Source organism: Cannabis sativa, chromosome 1, assembly GCF_029168945.1.
Source record: "Cannabis sativa cultivar Pink pepper isolate KNU-18-1 chromosome 1, ASM2916894v1, whole genome shotgun sequence".
NCBI classification, from domain to species: domain Eukaryota; kingdom Viridiplantae; phylum Streptophyta; class Magnoliopsida; order Rosales; family Cannabaceae; genus Cannabis; species Cannabis sativa.
This window is the reverse complement of record NC_083601.1, coordinates 1,890,947-1,906,889: the sequence shown is the minus strand read 5'-3', so window position 1 is coordinate 1,906,889 and position 15,943 is coordinate 1,890,947. Positions and strand designations below refer to the sequence as shown.

Genomic DNA, 15,943 nt, shown 5'->3' with positions numbered 1-15,943 from the left:
TCCCTTAAATAATTATTTATTTATTGTTGATGATCATGAAAATATTAATAATATCCGTAAACGAGCATATTATTGACGTGGATATGATGCATCACAATGTGGCAGTACCGACATGGAGAAAAATTCATATATAATAACACTATTATTATTTTCTTAGCTTTACCGCCCTATAAATTAATAATTTACATTATTATTATTCATTTTTTTATATATAACAAAAAATACGATATTTACCTTTATTCTTTTGTTTTTATTTATAAATAATAAATATTTGTTAGTTGGGTAACTAATAATGACGCTGTTTAAAAATATTTAGCTTCCTTGGCTATGAGAACTCGGTGTCTTTTGCAGTTTGCTGAGCTAACACCCTCACCTTTCTTTTTCTTTCTTCTCTTCGTTTTCCCACACACTTTCTTTTTCCTTCTCAATTTTCCCGAGAAACTCTAACCGACCACTCCAGACAGAAACCTCGCTTTACCATTTTGAAATTAGCCTTTTCCCGATTCTCCATCGCTCTAATTTCAATGAGCGCGAACTGAGGCTGAATAACCACAGTTAGCATGGAGAACGGCGTCGTTCGGGACGGACTTTGCTCTACCGAGTCTGTTGATGGAGGTCGCGATGTCTGGAGCCGTAAGGATTCTGATTCTGCTGATCATCTCGTCGTCATGGTCAATGGAATTTTGGGAAGGTTTGATTTTTTTTTCTTGTAATGAGTTTATTTTATTTATTAATCTTATGGTTCAATTTGATATCATTTTTATCTATTTGAAGAGCTATTTGAATGCCCGGTTGATTGTTCCTCTTATTGTTTTGGTTTTTTGGGCAGTTTTTTCGATTGCTTAATTATGGTTGTTCTTTGTTGTTTGTCTAAACATGATCAGAATTGTAGGTTTGCAAATATTATGCTAGTTTGGCACTACCATAGGTTGTATTGTAATCCACTTTGCTTCTAAGGTGAAAAATAAAAATAAACTCATATTTCAGCGTTTATTTTCGTGCTTGGATTCTCCAAAACGTAAAATTAGCTGTTTCTTTGAAGTTGGTTTTTCAACTTTTATAGGTTAAAAGGGGTGTGTTAAATTCAGTTCAAATAGAAACATTTATTTGTTTCCAAAAGTTTCGGAATTGTGAGTTATAGTTGATTGACTTTTATCTATTTCTCGAGGAGCAAATTAAAATTTACAGCTACAGTTTTTCTGTTCTATGTTAGGAGAGGCTTATGAAATTTATAATTCGTGTCTCCTGTTTCTTAGTGTTGTTTATTTTCATTGTTGTCCCAAATGTAGAATAAATTTGATTTTTGGATGATTAGTTTCTTTTCATCCCTCCCTTCGTATCAGAAACAGAACAGAACAGAACATAATGTCATATTTTAATAAATAAATAAATAAATAAATGAAAAATTTGTACTTTATTTACTTGTCTTGATTATTTATAATGGTTAATGATTGATTTTGCAGTGCCAAGGATTGGAAATTTGCAGCAGAGCAATTTGTTAAAATGCTCCCCGACAAAGTGTTTGTTCATTGTAAGGAGCTTTCAGTTGGATTGGATTATTAGTCTTGACTATTAAGATACTTGGTCTAGTTGTAACAATTATATCATCCTAAATCCTGATTCTTATATTACATTCTTACCTATTTGTAAAGCCTGATTCTTATATCGCATTCTTAGCTATTTGTCTGTATATATGTTTTGGGCTTATTCTTTATGTCAGTGTCTTCTTCTGGTTCTTGCTTATTGTTTCATAACACAGTCCTTCAGAAGGGCATATCTGATCATATCTCTATACTCTAACTGCTTGTTTTCTTACTCTCTGTCATGGATTACTTCTGTTTTGTCTTGATCGGGATTTTTCTATGGTTACCTTAATTTGACCAAATTATGCTACTCAATCACTGCATAAGGGATTGACTGGCCAAAATTTGAGAAGTTTGTTTTTGGCCTTAGTGCAAATTTTAAGCAATCACATTCAATTTGATTTTTGTTTTTAAGCCTAAAAGAGTTATTGCACAGTGTGCTCAAGTTATTAATGAAAAATAATTGCAGGTAGTGTAAAAAATGTCTCCACCCTGACTCTAGATGGTGTGGATGTGATGGGTGCACGCTTGGCAGAAGAGGTTATTGTATTCTTGATCTTGTCAACTTAACTATTTCTGTTTACTTTTGTAGAAGATGCATTAGCTTGAATTTTATACTTGCTAACTGAATATTTGAACTCTAGGTCCTTGAAGTGATTCAAAGGAAGCCAAACTTTAAAAAAATTTCATTTGTTGCACATTCAGTGGGAGGACTTGTGGCAAGATATGCAATCGGGAAACTATATAGACCCCCGGAAATAAGAAATTTGCAAGAGGACCCCTCCACTAATATATGTGACAGAGATTTGGTTGGTACTATTGGTGGCTTGGAGGCCATGAACTTTATTACTTCTGCTACACCACATCTTGGTTCTAGGGGTAATAACCAGGTAGCAACATCTCATCTTATACATCCTTTGCTTTATCTTTCTCTCTTTTTAGTGCTTATAATTTGGTACACAACATCTCTGTGTTTATAATTTGGTACTTCGAATATGGAACTAAGCTTTTTCTTACAGGTGCCATTTCTATTTGGTTTAACTGCCCTTGAAAAAACAGCAAGTTGTGTTATTCATTTAATATTTAGGCGAACAGGGCGACACCTTTTCCTTACTGATAATGATGAAGGAAAGGCCCCTTTGCTTAAACGCATGATAGAAGATCACGATGATTGTAAATTTATGTATGTAACCTCTATTGTTTCCCCTGTTTTATCTTGTATAAGTTTCTATATAAAAAAAGAAAAGATCTGCTACAGATCAGAATTTGTAAAATATGGAATGACATTCAAGTCATTTCTGCAGGTTGGCGCTGCGTGTATTTAAACGTCGGGTGGCATATTCAAATGCGGGCTATGACCGTATCCTTTTTTACATATTAATTTAGTTCTATTGAAGTATTCTTTTTCTAAAGTGTTTTTTTTTTTTTTTAAAAAATAAATTTGTTGTCCATAATAAATGACTTTAAAGATATTGTGGGCTGGAGAACTTCATCAATAAGGCGTAATGTTGATTTGCCAAAGGTAATATACTCTCCATAATTTTGGATGTGGTTTAAGTAAATGTGGCTGCCATTGACAGAACAAATATCTTTTTGTCATCAGTGGGAAGATGTTAGTAATGAGAAGTATCCTCATATAGTGTATGAAGAACACTGCAAGGCGTGCGATGAGCAGTCTGAAACCGCTTCAGTTGAGGACAATAGCTTGGACAAAATTGAAGGTTTTCCCGTTTTTCTTTATTCTTTTTCATAACAACCTAAATTGACAAATAATATTTTGGTTGTTGTTTTATTTTCTGTTTTTGTTTAGTTCTTTACCAGTTCTTTATATGAAATTTGTGATATCTTTGACGTTAAAATGGTTGATTCATGTTGCACTTTGCATTTATACTGATGCTAAAAAGTCATCCTCTAAAACGCCATTATAATATGCTTGATTGATATTCATAGATTTCTGTGTCAGCTATGCGATTGTGGCTCATCTCTTGCAAACATTTTAAATAATATGCTACTCTCATTCCATCAACTTTAAATGGTCAAGAGGCTCACAGACACCCCTGTTCTTAGTGTCTAGGATATAAAGCTTGCATGTATAATGTTGTGCCAGAATCATTAATTTTCAGCAGAAAACTTAATTACAAATATATATGTACTACATACACTTTATATATATTATAACAAATCCATTGTCATTGCCTGCCATTTTCCTTTGTCTCCGGTAACGTATGCAAATTGTGAAAAGTTGTGTTGTTTGGTGTAGAGGAACTGGTGACCGGTCTATCGCGAGTGTCATGGGAAAAGGTGGATGTCAGCTTCCACAGCAGCAAAGTGAGATTTGCTGCTCATAGTATCATACAGGTCTCTTCCTGCCCCCTTTTGTTTTTGGTTGTTGCTGAAATTCCCCAATTTTGTTACTTCCTGATAATGATAATGGCTCATCTTTTTTAAGTGAAATAATATTAGTATCACCAGATTTCTTTGAACATTTTACAGGTAAAGGATGAAAGCGCACATATAGAAGGTGCAGATGTTATACGCCATATGATCGACCATTTTCTCACGTAGAAGCCAACAATTGCTTGGAACATTTTGGTATTGGTCTCTTTTTTTTTCTTTTTTGTATAATATGTCCCATTTTTCTTTTGTATAGCTTAACAAATGAATTTGATTGGAAACTTTTGCATATGCAGGTATACAAAATACAGTCAAATCTGTCAATGACACGTCAAGGCTCTCTTTACGAAAACTGTGATTAAGCAATTTATATTGTTTATTCATTACCCTTGTATGGCACTTCTGCTTGAGCATAGTAATATTTTTATTAAAAAAAAAGTTTAATTGAAAGATCGTTGCTTTACAAATATCTCGTCATTGTCATAAAAAGAATGCAGATTTCTATAATCAAAACAAGGAAAATAATCCATAAATAAATCGATGAAATTCGCTACTATAAAAAAGAGAGAAGAATTAATAAAAGAGAAAGAGAAATTAGTTAACTTCAAGTTCAAGGTGTCTTTTAGTAAAAGCAGAGACTAGTTTGGAAAATGCTATTTCGTTAATATACTGAGCTAATAATCATAATTCCTTTGCAAGAAAACTGATGATATGAACTATTCCTAATCCTTGATACCATATCACGAACTAGTTAGTCAAGACACGAAAAATGGAGAGTTAAAAGTAATAGCATAAACAGCATTGAGGACATTTGATCAAAACTTCTGTTATTATTTATGAGCAGTATGCAACACGCAACATGCACACCTTTCCAAATATATAACTATAGAAGAGTAGTTCTCCAAAGGCCTTACAAAAAATGCCTTTCATCTAATCCAACATGCAAATGCAAACATATTGCAACTAAGACTTCTAAGTGATCACGTAAAACACTACCAACTCAAATAAATCTCTCGCCAAAATCATGAATAATAACTTTCATATTTAGTTTAAGCCTGCTAACAAAAAGGAAATACCAAATGTCAAAATTCATCATATTTGAGAATTTTACGTTGATAATGAATAATTTTTGGGATTTTTTTAGAGGCACTTTGGATAAGTTAGTTAGGTTAGTTTTATTAAGTTAGATAATTTGTTATTACAACTGTTTTTTTTTTTTTTTTTTTTTTTTTTTTTCTGTTGTAAGTTAGTTGTTCCCAACTAACATTTTCTTGAATCTTCAAAGCTATATAAGCTCGGTTCCCGGTTGTAAAACTCAGTTGAGAACCAATAATACAATTGCTCTGATTTTACTCTGTTCTTCTCTCCTTTCTCATATGGTATCAGACGAACTCTGGCCCACATCTTTCATGGCCAGTCCCTCGACTCGTTCTCAAGATAGTGCTCCTCCATCGACGATCGACAATCAAGCAGTGGAGGTCAATTCCGACCCTGTTCCTGCTCCAAATTCCTCAGCTTTACCTTCTCGCAATCCACCAACTCGGCTTCAATCTCAACCCACAGATCCAACTCCCCAGGACCAATCCACCATTGTTGACGACAACACAACTCAAGCACTCCATTCTCGATTAGTTGCTGACAATCATTCCAGCTCCTTTTTTCTTAGCACCGGTGATCACCCCAGTCTCGTGCTCGTGTCCACCGTCCTCAACGACACCAACTATCTGTTGGGTTTTGTACCCTAAATAAAACCCATTTCAATATAATCAGATTTACTAATTAATAAAGATCAGAAATCATTTTATGTTGCATGGTTCACATGATTTATTTCATGATTATATTTAATGTATAAATTCTATTAGGTCCAGAACATATGTATTTGTTCATGATTATAGTGTTGTCAGCACAGTGGAATATAATCATGATTATATGTTCAAAAGTTTGATTCCCTGATTTGTCAGTTCACTGGATTTAGACTGGCATGATAATCAGCGATAGGTATACTTACACCTTGGATAAGTGTTATGTCCTTTCCAGGGCATTGGCAAAGTTTGTCAGTATCGAATGTATGGAGTATACATTGGAAGGGACCAATATTGAACTTGGATTAGATATGATAAATTTATCGTAATATCTATTCAATTCAATATCACCTAGTTGATCCTAGATCAAATGATCTTAATCCTGACATAGTTAGGTTCGATCTCAAGAGTGTTATTCGTGTTCTTTGATTTGTTAGTTAAGCCTACTTTTTGGTCAGGGTGATACGTACATTTTGGGAACATGATAGTACAATTGAGTGGGAGCGCTAAACATAGATATGGAGTCTATAACTTCTATAGGTATTTAGAAGTGAAACGATGATTTCCTTCGAGCTTGGCTGAATAGAGATAAATGATTGAGATCTCATTTTAGTGATTATATTAGTTCACTAAAATATCATTTATAGGTGGCCAAGTGTTTTAAGGATAAAATACATTGAAAGAGTGTAACGGTAATTTTATCCCTATGCAATGTAGATCATCTATAGAAGATCATTGATTATTGGGATTATAACAATGGATAATTAATAGCGTATCTATATCGTGGAACATATAGAGCGTTCTCTGTAACTGAGAGTGCAATTCCAAGTTTTATGGTGGATGCAATAAGGAATTAATAAGTTAGTGAATTTACCTGGTAAATTCTAAGTCTGCTTATTAGAAGCTCAGTTATATAGGCCCATAGTCCCCATACTAGTTGAGACAAACTGCTTGTAAGACTCTGTTAATTGATTTTAATTCTAAAATTAGACTATGTCTAGTTTATGAATTTTCACTATGTTATGGCTTGATTGTGAAGAAATAGTGCTTTTGAGTTTATTTGTTAATCAAGAGACTTTATGGAGTCTAATTAATAAATATTATAAATGACAATTTTATTTGATAGTTATTTTAATTATTAAATAAATAGTTTTGACATTTATAGGGTTGAAAGTGCAAAAAGTGTATTTATAAAAAATAGGTAAAATAGTTGGGAAAAATGACAAAATCCAAACTTGAGTGGGGCCCATAAGTGGCCGGCCATCAAGTTTATATTTACCCTATTTTTATCATTTTTTTATTCCTAATAATTCAACCCTAACCCTATTGAAGATAGTATAAAAGGAAGGCTATGGTCTCTTCATCCAACTGATGCCTCCAAAGCTAAAAACCTAGCTTTCTGATGAGACCTCTTCCTTCTTTTTCTTCCTCTTCAATTTCGAAAAAACACTAAGCCTTTCTTCACAAATATTATTCAGCCATTAGTGATTGAGTAAGTGCCCGCACACATCAAGTTGGTCCTCAATCATAGTGTGTAAGACTGTGAAGAATCCAAATACAAGGAAGGAGTTTCGGGCTCAGATCTTGGTGATACTCTGCTACAGAAAGGATACAAGGGTTAGAGATCTGAGCAGAAGGAGTCATTTAATTCCGCTGCACCCACTGTAAGGTTTCTCAAACTTTATATGTATTTATTTATATTGTTTTAGAAATTCATATTTATGATGTTAAACAACATACATGGTAGTAAATCTAGATCCTGGTAAAATAATTCCAACACTATCAACCATGGAAAAGAGGCATTATGATGGCCTTGACTGCCAAGAACAAGATCGCATTCATTAACAGATCTCTCCCTCGGCCAGAACCTGATAATTCTACTCTTAATTCTTGGTTAAGGTGCAACAACATGGTAATGTCTTGGTTGATTAATTATGTTTCATCTGAGATTGCACAAATTATAATGTACTTTGATTTAGCTACTGAAATGTGGAACGATCTTGCTGAGCGTTTCAATGAAGGCAATGGCCCTCGAATTTTCCAATTGCAGACCCAACTCACTCGGCTTTAGCAGGGTGATTATTCTGTTTCTGCATATTTCACCAAGATGAAATCCCTATGGGATGAGTTGAAAGAATTTCAACCCATAACAACTTGCACTTGACTGGTTTGAATGAATCCTATGCCTCGGTTCGTGCTCAGATTTTGTTCAGTGAACCAATACCTAATCTGTCCCGACTGTTTTCCATGATTGTTCAAGAAGAACGTCAAAGGTCTCTTGGATGCTCTGAAGCAATTCCCCTTGCTGCTGCTGCTTCAAGTTCAACCAATCCCCCTAAAGCCAAGAAAACCCGACCATCTTGCTCTAATTGTGGCAAACCAGGCCATTTAGTTGATAAATGCTATTTTCTACATGGATTCCCTCTGGCTATGGTGATAAAAAGAAACCAGACAAGGGAAAAGCCAAGGCAAACACTGCCTCCACCAACAATTTGAAAGCTGATACTAATGGCCACAATATGCATGCTGATCTTTCATCTCAATGCCAGCATTTAATCTCCCTGCTTAGCCAACAACTAAGCCACACCAGTCATGCTGAAACCCTTGCCATGACTCCTACAACTTCGAATCTTGCAGGTAAAAATTCTCTTTCACTTGCAACATCTTGGATAATTGAGAGTGGTGCTACACACCACATATGTTCCAACATTGCTTGCTTTTCTTCCTTTACTAACGTTTTTTTTCCTAAGTTTGTCACATTACCAAATGGACAAGACATACCTGTCCAAAATGTTGGCACTGTCAAGATTAATTCTAACATTACTCTGCATAATGTGTTGTATATACCACAGTTCAGACTCAATCTCTTTTCCATTTCAGATTTTATGCTTAATACTTCTAACAACATCCTGTTTCATCACAACTCTTGTGAAATCCAGGATCCTACTCTGAATGTGGTGATTGGGACAGCTAAAAGATGTGGAAAATTGTACTTGTTTCAACAAGACAAACCATCTGCTACAATTGATGCTATATTTCCTTTTTCTTTCATTAAAACCAATGTAAACCAATGGCACAATCGCCTTGGACATCCTTCGATGTGTATTTCAAGTTTTTTCAATAAAGAACACAACATTTCACATCAAAGTTCTACTAAACATTGTCATATATGCCATTTGGCCAAGCAAAAGCGTTTACCTTTTATTTCCAATCACAATTTCTCAAAGAATGTGTTTGACTTGGTTCATATGGACATTTGTAGACCATTCCACATACTAAGTGTGGAAGGTTACAAGTACTTCCTCACTATAGTAGATGACAAATCTAGATTCACTTGGCTTTATATGCTCAAGAACAAATTAGATGTTCAAAACATTATCCCTACCTTTTTTAACATGATTTGCACCCAATTCTCCACTTCTATCAAAGCAATCAGATCTGACAATGCTAAAGAATTAAATTTACAATCTTTTTTTGCTTCCAAGGGCATACTCAATTACCATTCCTGTGTGGAAAGACCACAACAGAACTCAGTAGTTGAAAGAAAACATCAACACATACTAAACATAGCACATGCACTAGGATTTCAATCCAATCTACCCTTGGTTTATTGGTCATACCTAGTCCAAACCGCCACTTATCTCATGAATAGAACTCCCTCAAAAAAGCTTAAAGGCATGACCTCATACCAACTCTTGCATGGTACAAACCCCAACTATGACCATCTTAGAAGTTTTGGATGTTTAGCCTATGGCTCCACCCTTCCTTCTAAAAGACATAAGTTCACACCAAGAAGTAGAGCCTCTGTTTTCATTGGCTATCCTCAAGGCATGAAAGCCTATACACTTCTTGATATTAAAACTAAACAAATTTACATTTCAAGGGATGTTGTCTTTTATGAAACAATATTTCCATTGTTTTCAACAACATCCACTTCTGAAATTGATCAACTACTACCTGATACTGTCATTCCCACTATCAGATCAGTACAACAACAAATTCATGCTTCCCAAGGTGTGTTATTGCCAACTACACCACCAGGATCAGTTGCATACCAGCACAATGCTGCTATCACAACAACCAACAACATCAGTCCAATTCACACTGATTTTGGCACACAAGAAATTCCACTACCAGAATAAATGCATTCTGGCCTCACTAATCCTACAACAATAGCTCCCACACAGGTAGCCTCAAAACCACAACAGATATTTGGTACTAATCTCACACCAGATTCTGCTGCACCAGAATTCACACCAGCTAGTTCCATACCAGCAGAAACGGTTTCTGGCACTCCAACTACTGAGCCATCAAATGCTCAACCTTCCACCACAATCACAAGGACTGGTAGGCCCTTGATAAAACCAAAACACGACAGATTACATCTGTCATGCCTCATCTACTGCTCATCCAATTGAGCAATATCTTTCTTACATTAAACTACATCCCACATTTCGAGCAGCTATTCTTGCAACATACTCCCAAATTGAACCTCAAACTTATGCTGATGCCTCTCAATTTAAACATTGGCTTTTGGCTATGGACAAAGAAACCGATGCCCTTGAAAAAAACAACACTTGGGTTGTCACTAAGTTACCCCCTGGCCATAAAGCCATTGGTTGCAAATGGGTGTACAAAGTTAAATATAATGAGAGTGGGGCTGTTGAACGGTTCAAAGCTTGCCTAGTAGCCAAAGGCTACACTCAAAGGCATGGCATTGATTACTCTCAAACTTATGCCCCTGTGGCCAAATTTAACACTTTAAAATTTTTTTTAGCTCTTGCAGCCATGAACAACTGGAATGTACACCAATTAGACATCAACAATGCTTTCCTTCATGGGGATCTCCATGAAGAAGTGTACATGAAAATTCTCCCAGGTTATGAAGCTCCTCCTAACACGATGTGCAAGTTAAACAAGAGCATTTATGGCCTAAAACAAGCTTCCAGGCAATGGTTTAGCAAGCTAAGTCAAACTCTCATTTCAAATGATTTTTCTATCAATCACTTTCTGACAACTCATTATTCACCAAAAAGACCAACACCATCTTCCTTGCCATTCTGATATATGTAGATGACATAATCATTGCTAGCAACAATGACAATGCCATCTCTCACTTTAAAACATATCTCCATGACAAATTTAAACTCAAAGACCTTTGAACCATTCAGTTTTTCCTTGGTCTTGAAGTTAGTAGAACAAAAAAAGGCACCTCGGTCTCCCAAAGACCCTTTGCCATCCAATTACTCAAGGACGCGGGATACATAGCCGCATATAACTAGATTAATCTATATATTTATACAAAGAAAAATATAAAAAAGTGATAGGTGGCATTTTGTATGTTTTTTCTTCTATTTTTATTAATTTTTTAAGTTTTCAATATTTTGAGAACAAAATAGTGTGAACAAGTTTGATATAACATGATGTTTGTTTTGAAAAGAATCCCACATGGTTTATTAGCCATTTTGGGTTCTATATTTATATGTATAAGTAAAATATTTATTTCTTAACTTTTATTTGTCACAAAATTAGTATGTGGTTAAATGAATTCTTGTAATTAATTCAATCTTGCCAAATTAATTATATATTTTTTTTATTATTTTATTGTTCTATCAAAATTTTAATTTTATAAGAAAATGTAAAATATCATGAATTACAAAATATGTATATATTTATATAAAAGAAAGAATAAAGAGTGCTAGGGCATTCTATATGTTTTTGTTTTTGTTTTTTTGTTTTTTTGTTTTTTTTTTTTCTATTTTTACTAATTTTTTTAGGTTTTCACATTTTGAGAACAAAATAGTGTGTTCAAGTTGATGTTTGTTTTGAAAAGAATCTCATATGGTTTATGAACTATTTTGGGTGCTATATTTGTATGTATAAGTAAAATATTTATTTCTTTACTTTTATTTATCACAAAATTAGTATGTGGTTGAATGAATTTTTATAATTAATCCAATCTTGTCAAATTAATTATATTTTATTTTATTTTATTGTTTTATCAAAATTTTAATTTTATAAAAAAGTGTAAAATATTACAAATTATGAAATACATAAAATATTTGTTATTTATACTAAATAATTAATTAAATAAAAATAATATTAGGACAAATCATAGAATCATATTCTAACTTTTTCAAAATTTTAACATTAAAAAAATATTATATTTATTTTTAACAAATAAAATTATTTTCTTAGCTGTTTCTTATTTATAACTATTTTTTTTTTAAATAAATATTGTAATCATGGAGAATTTTTTTTTAGCTATATTACATATATAAAAGAAAGTACATAACATGTAACGTGATTTGCTAAAAAAGTTTCAATATAATTATTTTTCAAAATTTTAGTGATTTTACTTCTTAGTGAGTTATTTTTAAAAAAATCTCACATTATTTAGAAATCAATGTGGTGTTGTACTTAGAGACTATATATATCACTTTTTTTTTTGACTTTGGTTTGTGCCAAAATTAATATTGTATAGTCACAATCATTTTATATGGTTTCTTTCTATTTTTACTAATTTGTGAGACTTTTTATGTGAAGAAAGTTTGATGATAAATTTTTAAAAACAATTCCACGTTGTTTAAGAACTGTTTTATTTGTTGTGCTATATAGTATAAATAACCATATAAATATTAATTTTTATTTGTCACAATATTAGTTTTTTTTTTCGTATCACATGGTTGAATAAAATATTTTTATTATTCAATTTAATCTTGCTTAATTAGTTATAATTTTATCAAAATTTTAGTATTAAGTAAAAAAAAACTATTATTCATAACATGATTATTTGACACTAAAAAAATTTCACATATTTAAACTAGGAGTGGGTATTATAAATATTATTTCTATTCAACACTTAATTTTTAATATTAACTAAAAAAAATACATAAAAACAAAACTATATATAAGCTCTTAAGGTTTATTTTATGGATTTTTTTAATTAGTTGTAATAAGATTTATTGAAATTAATAAACAACAAATAAAGATATTTTTTTTTTATTATATATGAATAAATATAATATATTTTTAATATGTATTATATGTAATAATATTAGATTTGTTTTTAATTGGACTTGAAAGTTTCTTCCAATAACCCCGATATAATTCAATTAAAATACAACTACTCACTTTTAATCCAATCTAACTATTGCATGTCTAATTTTTTGTAATTAGATTGGATTTGACTAATTCCGTGAAATTGGATCAGTTTAGTGCAATTAGATATATTTACTATATCTAAGATGTGTGTGCATGCATAGGTTTATTTGTTGGCAAGCTATAAATGATCAACTGTTGACTAGGGATCAGTGTAACGTCCCCGCTTCAAGCCTCCATTGGGTCCTTACATCCACGGAATGAATGGCTCTTATACACGAGTACGTCACTCTGGCTGCTTCATGGACTGATGACTGACCCTACAGACCAACACGAGTGTTTTCAGCGTGCTTTGTCCTCACTTGCACGCATCCTAGGAAAACTTCCCAGGAGGTCACCCATCCTTGAAATTGCTCCAGGCAGCACGCTTAACTATGGAGTTCTTTCGAGATGGGCTACCGAAAAACAAGATGCACCTTGTTGATATAGGTAGTACCAATCAATCCATTTAAGTCCTCTTCAACTGTGTAATCCCATACCTACACAGTCTCAGAATCATCCCACTTGACCTTCCCCAGGCGGTGTGGGATTGCACAGCTTACCCGGTGTTTCCCCTTACGGATCACGGGACTACTGACTGTCACAATCACCCCCCCTTACGGGGTCCGACGTCCTCGTCGACCACACTTCCGGCTGGGTCAAGGCTCTGATACCATTTGTAACGTCCCCGCTTCAAGCCTCCATTGGGTCCTTACACCCACGGAATGAATGGCTCTTATACACGAGTACGTCACTCTGGCTGCTTCATGGACTGATGACTGACCCTACAGACCAACACGAGTGTTTTCAGCGTGCTTTGTCCTCACTTGCACGCATCCTAGGAAAACTTCCCAGGAGGTCACCCATCCTTGAAATTGCTCCAGGCCAAGCACGCTTAACTATGGAGTTCTTTCGAGATGGGCTACTGAAAAACAAGATGCACCTTGTTGATATAGGTAGTACCAATCAATCCATTTAAGCCCTCTTCAACTGTGTAATCCCATACCTACACAGTCTCAGAATCATCCCACTTGACCTTCCCGGGCGGTGTGGGATTGCACGGCCTACCGGTGTTTCCCCTTACGGATCACGGGACTACTGACTGTCACAATCACCCCTTACGGGTCCGACGTCCTCGTCGACCACACTTCCGCCGGGTCGAGGCTCGATACCATTTGTAACGTCCCCGCTTCAAGCCTCCATTGGGTCCTTACACCCACGGAATGAATGGCTCTTATACACGAGTACGTCACTCCTGCGCTTCATGGACCGATGACTGACCCTACAGACCAACACGAGTGTTTTCAGCGTGCTTTGTCCTCACTTGCACGCATCCTAGGAAAACTTCCCAGGAGGTCACCCATCCTTGAAATTGCTCCAGGCCAAGCACGCTTAACTATGGAGTTCTTTCGAGATGGGCTACCGAAAAACAAGATGCACCTTGTTGATATAGGTAGTACCAATCAATCCATTTAAGTCCTCTTCAACTGTGTAATCCCATACCTACACAGTCTCAGAATCATCCCACTTGACCTTCCCCAGGCGGTGTGGGATTGCACAGCTTACCCGGTGTTTCCCCTTACGGATCACGGGACTACTGACTGTCACAATCAGCTTAGTAGAGTGATGGAGATTGCCAATAAGAACTGTCCTGTTTGTGAGATGCACCCGGAGTCTTACAACCATATTTTCTTTGAGTGTCATTTTGCCAAATTGATAATGACTGAGATAGGTACCTGGTTTGGGCTGAATAACTGGCCGAGTGACTTCAAGCAATGGAAGGATTGGTGTTCGAAGAAGATGAAGAACTTGCTGGATAGGGTGATGAACACTGTCATGGCTGCTGCAATTTATTTTCTTTGGCTGAACAGGAATGGCTGCTGGTTTAATAGGTGCTGTCGGTAGGGATGCACATTTTTCCCATAGGGATGGGGCCCCGCGGGGACCCGCTCCTAATGGGGCGGGGATTTCCAGTCTAAATGGGGAACGGGGTGTAGACGGGGATCAAATTTTGTCCCCGAATGTTAAACGGGGCGGGGACGGGGATGACACTCCCCGCCCCGACGGGGACCCGTTTAATTTATTAATTATTTTTTTATTAATATTTTATGTTTTATATATACGTTCGTATTTTTTTTAGTATATTAATATCATTTTTACAATTTTTGAAGTTGTATTTTTATATAATAATTACTATATTGAATAGTAAATAATATGTAATATTTTATCTTTTATGTAATTTAATAATTTTATACATTTAACTTTTTAAAATAAATTTTATTTTTACAATGGGGGATTCCCCGCCCCGTCTCCGCCCCATTAGGGGATTCCCCGTCCCGTCCCCGATGGGGAATAAGCGGGGATGGGGACGGGGAGAGCACTTCCCGTTAATTCCCCGCCCCGTGCGCATCCCTAGCTGTCGGGCTCCTGGTTTGGTGAACATGGAGATAAAAACTGGTGTTAAATATAGAATCATGAGTTGTAGTTTTCAACACTTGAAAGGCAGGAATTTGTACATTATTAATATAATTAACAATTGGTAGTTGTTTTTGCATCAAAAAAAAAAAAACAATTGGTAGTTGTTCTTTGTTTTGGGGCAGCTGGTTTTCAGCTTGCTTTTGCTTGTAAGTTGTTTGTCTTTTGAATAAAAGTTTCATTCTTTTTGTTCAAAAAAAAAAAAAAACTATGCGAAGCGTGACTATATTTACTAGTTTAAAATACTTGAAAGTAGTACTAGGATGAGTGACCTCCTGCGAAGTCCTGTTGCACTCTAAATTTTTTTCTTGTGCGATCATACCAACACTAATGCACCAGATCCCATCAAAACTTGCACTCCTAAATTTTTTTCTTTAAAACAAAATACCTGAAAAGCCTGAAAAAGAAGGATATTTTTATAAGCTTTGTTTTTGTACCAACAACGTGTTAAACGGTCATAGACTCATAGTCAACGAATAATAGGCAACTTATGAAATTCCATTCAATGGATACGATTTTATCCAAAAATGACAAATCGTTTATCGATCA

General features: G+C 34.8%; 1 protein-coding gene across 1 annotated transcript; it reads left to right on the top strand.

Moving 5' to 3' along the window:
- Nucleotides 1-267: 267 nt before the first annotated feature.
- LOC115705136 (putative lipase ROG1) lies at nt 268-4,444 on the top strand. Its single transcript, XM_030632375.2, has 11 exons — nt 268-691; nt 1,464-1,531; nt 2,053-2,123; nt 2,228-2,473; nt 2,603-2,766; nt 2,888-2,943; nt 3,053-3,105; nt 3,187-3,304; nt 3,844-3,941; nt 4,077-4,175; nt 4,274-4,444. Exons 1-10 carry the CDS (start codon nt 561-563, stop codon nt 4,146-4,148), a joined length of 1,077 nt encoding a protein of 358 aa, XP_030488235.2. The 5' UTR covers nt 268-560; the 3' UTR covers nt 4,149-4,175; nt 4,274-4,444.
- Nucleotides 4,445-15,943: the final 11,499 nt, after the last annotated feature.